The following is a 3,703-nucleotide window of genomic DNA, read 5'->3' as shown; positions in this document are numbered from 1 at the left end:
CCAAGAACTTTATCTATTTATTTCCCTTTCCCTTCATTCGTTTGCGAGTAATCTTTAGATATCACACTTATTCAAGTGAGAACAATCAAAATGGTTCCCATGGAGTACCATTGATGTTTGGGATGATAATACCTTCCCCTTGTATAACCGACTTCCTTACCCAGCATATCTCTTTCCCCCGATTTTATCGATGTTTTCCCTTCCCTTTAGGGATAAATAAAGTTCGATGACGACTCTATTGTATGTTTGAGCGTGCGATACATTCGGGTATATTTCCGCTAGCTTCAATATGCAACTAACTTTTTCAACCAAAGCAACAATCAGAAAGGGTACAATATTCCTGACATGTCCACCAACAAATACCATCTCAATTGGAGGAACCATCCAAACCTTCGATATGGAAACCAGCATCCCACCCAACAACAGTTAGTTATACCCTGCCATAACCACATACCACTCCCCAAGTTTCCACCTCTGCACCTTACAGACCTTCATTAGAGGGTCTTGTCTAGCAAATGGTTGTGAACAATCTCCAATTTCAGCAACAAATAGATTCTAATATTTAGACTTTACAAACACATATTGGACATCTTGCCACTTCAATGAATGTCATGCAACAAGCTCAAGGATCAAAATAACTTCCTGCCCAAACAATTATGAATCCAAAAGGCCTTAATGCTATGGGAGTGATATTTCCTTGAGATCCGGAAAGGTTACAGAACCAGCCCCAGAAAAGAATAATTTTTTTTGAGGTAACAACCAAACCTTCTTCTGTTGTGATAGAAACTGAAAAGGAAAAAGAGAAGGAGTATGTACCACCAGTTCCTTTCCTACATAGAATATTGAAAAATAAAAGGACTGATGAGAGAGAGAGAGAGAGAGAGAGAGAGAGAGAGATTTTAGATGTGTTCAGAAAAGTGGCGGTAAACATTCCGCTTTTTGATGTGATTAAGCAGATTCCAAAGTATGCAAAATTTATGAAAGACTTATGCATAAATAAGAGGAGGTTGAAGGGAAATGAGAGATTAGATTTGGGATGAAACATTTTAGCCCTTATCCATCTTAAACATTCACCTGAAAAAGCTACTGTTTCAACCCTCAATCAGGCCATACCCTAAAAGTGCAAGGATCCATGAACTTTTGTTATTGCCTGTACCATTGGGGATAGTAAGTTCTAAAATTGGATGATTGATTTGGTAGCGGGTATTAATGTTATGCTTGCTTCTGTTTATAATAACCTTGATTTTGGTCCTTTGCAGCATATATGTTTAATCATTCAAATGGCGAATAAAAGCAACACTCGCCCTATTGGAGTAGTGGAAGATGTGCTTGTTCAAGTTAATGACTTGATTTTTCCTGCATATTTTTACATTCTGGACATGTATGGTGAAATAAATTCAAACATATCACCCATCATTTTAGGTAGACCATCCATGAAAACGGTAAAAACAAAAATTGATGTTGACGATCGAACCATGTCCATGGAATTTGGTGACATTGTCACGAAATTTAACATTTTTGATGCCATGAAACATCCCTTGGAGGAGAGTTCCATTTTTCATATTGAATTGATCTCTGAGTTGGTTGATGACACTTTTTCTGAATTGTTTTCACCTGATTTTCCATCTCTATCTGGTTTCGATTATGTTTATTCATGTGATGATTGTACTGACACTAACCTTTGTGTTGTATGTGATGAGATCTATGATGCCTTGCAGGATAACATTTTTCCTACAGGTGAAGTTATTGATGAAGTTGTTTATGCAGTTGAAGCTCTCGACATCCCGGCTGCCCCAAACACCCCATCCATTGAGGAACCACCTTCCCTGGAGCTGAAATAACTCCCTGAAAACCTAAAATATGCTTATTTAGAGAGTAATGAAAAACTCCCGATTATATTTTCTTCTAACCTGAAATATGCTTATTTAGAGAGTAATGAAAAACAAGAAAATAAGCTTTTGCAGGTTTTGACGAAGCATAAAAAGGCGAATGGGTGGACATCTCAGGCATTAGTCCCTCAATATGTATGCACAAGATTTTACTTGAGGATGGTTCTAGAACAGCGAGGCAGACCCAAAGGAGGCTTAATCCTTTGATTCTCAGTGTTGTGAAGAAAGAGGTAACCAAACTCTTGCAAGCAGGTATCATTTATCCTATCTTTGACAATAAATGGGTAAGCCCAGTGCAGGTTATACCTAAGAAATATGGACTCACAGTGGTAAAAAAAATGAACTTGTTCCCACTAGAGTTCAGAATAGCTGGAGAGTTTATATTGATTACAATAGATTGAACCAAGCTACTAGAAATGATCACTTCCCTTTGCCGTTAATTGACCAAATGCTTGAACGAATAGCTGGTAAATTACACTATTGTTTTTTGATGGTTCTTCAGGTTATTTTCATATTCATATTGCACCAGGAGCTCAAGAAAATACCATTTTATGTGCCCATTCAATACATTTGCTTACAGGAGGATGCCTGCAATGCTCCTGGCATGTTTCAGCGATGCATGATTAACATTTTTGCTGATTTTATTGAAAATTACATGGAAGTGTTTATGGATGATTTCACTGTTTATGGTTCTTCATTTGATGCATGTTTGAACAATTTAAATTTGGTTTTAGAGAGATGCATCGAAACTGACCTTGTTTTAAATTATGAAAAATGTCATTTTATGGTCGAACATGGAATTGTTTTGGGTCACATAATTTCTGAAAAAGGAATTTCAGTAGACCCTGCTAAGGTTGATGTTATTTCTACACCGTCTTAACCCATATTTCATTCACAAGATTCATTCTTTTCTTGGTCACGCAGGTTTTTACAGAAGCTTCATAAAGGAGTTCAGCAAGATAGCTCCTCCGTTGTCAAACTTGTTGAAGAATGATGTCACTTTCAACTTCAATGACAATTGCAAAAAAGCAGTTGACTTCTTGAAGAAAGCATTAACCTCCGGTTCCATCATCCAACCCCATGACTAGACCCTCCATTTCGAGACTATGTGTGATGCTTCTAACTACACTGTTGGGGCGGTCCTTGCACAAAGAGTTGACAAGGCTTCCTATGTTATTTATTATGCTTTTAGGACTTTAGATTCTTCACAGTCTAATTACACCACCACTAAAAAGGAACTTCTAGCTATTACTTTTACCATTGATAAATTCATATCATATTTTCTAGGTTCCAAGGTTGTTATTTTACTGACCATGCCGCTTTAAAATACTTGTTGAAGAAGCCAGAAGAAAAACCGAGATTGATTCGGTGGATGTTGTTACTCCAAGAGTTTAATATGGAGATTAAAGATAAAAGTGGAGATGAGAACTTGGTGGCTGATCATTTGAGCATGACAGAGAGGGATGAAGATCCTTTTCCCATTCAGGATGACTTTCCTGGTGAGCAGCTTTTACTTTTGCATGGGGTTACTCCTTGGTTTGCTGATATTGTTAATTATCTTGTTGTTGGTGTTTTTCCTACAGGTGCATCTAGGACACAAATTCACAAACTCAAGAGTGATGCCAGATATTATGTTTGGGATGATTCATATCTTTGGAAGTTTGGTAGTGATAAGGTAATTAGGAGATGTATCCCCGGTTATGAGATTGAATCTATTTTGCATCTTTCGCATGCTTCTCAAGTAGGGAGTCACTTTGGTCCTCAAATGACTACAAGAAAAGTCTTAGATTCAGGTTTCTATTTTAAAGATGCCT

General features: G+C 37.3%; 1 protein-coding gene across 1 annotated transcript; it reads left to right on the top strand.

Annotated features, from left to right (window-relative positions):
* The first annotated feature begins 2,026 nt into the window (after nt 1–2,026).
* LOC127079526 (uncharacterized) lies at nt 2,027–2,883 on the top strand. Its single transcript, XM_051019909.1, has 3 exons — nt 2,027–2,218; nt 2,392–2,762; nt 2,814–2,883. Exons 1-3 carry the CDS (start codon nt 2,027–2,029, stop codon nt 2,881–2,883), a joined length of 633 nt encoding a protein of 210 aa, XP_050875866.1.
* The last annotated feature ends 820 nt before the right edge of the window (nt 2,884–3,703 follow it).

The sequence above is a fragment of the Lathyrus oleraceus genome, chromosome 5 (assembly GCF_024323335.1).
Source record: "Lathyrus oleraceus cultivar Zhongwan6 chromosome 5, CAAS_Psat_ZW6_1.0, whole genome shotgun sequence".
Classification (NCBI taxonomy): Eukaryota; Viridiplantae; Streptophyta; class Magnoliopsida; order Fabales; family Fabaceae; genus Lathyrus; species Lathyrus oleraceus.
The sequence above is the reverse complement of the archived record's forward strand: the minus strand, read 5'-3'. Positions and strand labels throughout refer to the sequence as shown.

Coding starts and splice junctions, on each gene's coding strand:
- LOC127079526 (XM_051019909.1), top strand. CDS start 2,027: ATGCACAAGATTTTACTTGAGGATGGTTCTAGAACAGCGAGGCAGACC. Junction 2,219..2,391: donor AGAAATATGGACTCACAGTG/GTAAAAAAAATG, acceptor ATGGTTCTTCAG/GTTATTTTCATATTCATATT. Junction 2,763..2,813: donor GTTGATGTTATTTCTACACC/GTCTTAACCCAT, acceptor TTGGTCACGCAG/GTTTTTACAGAAGCTTCATA.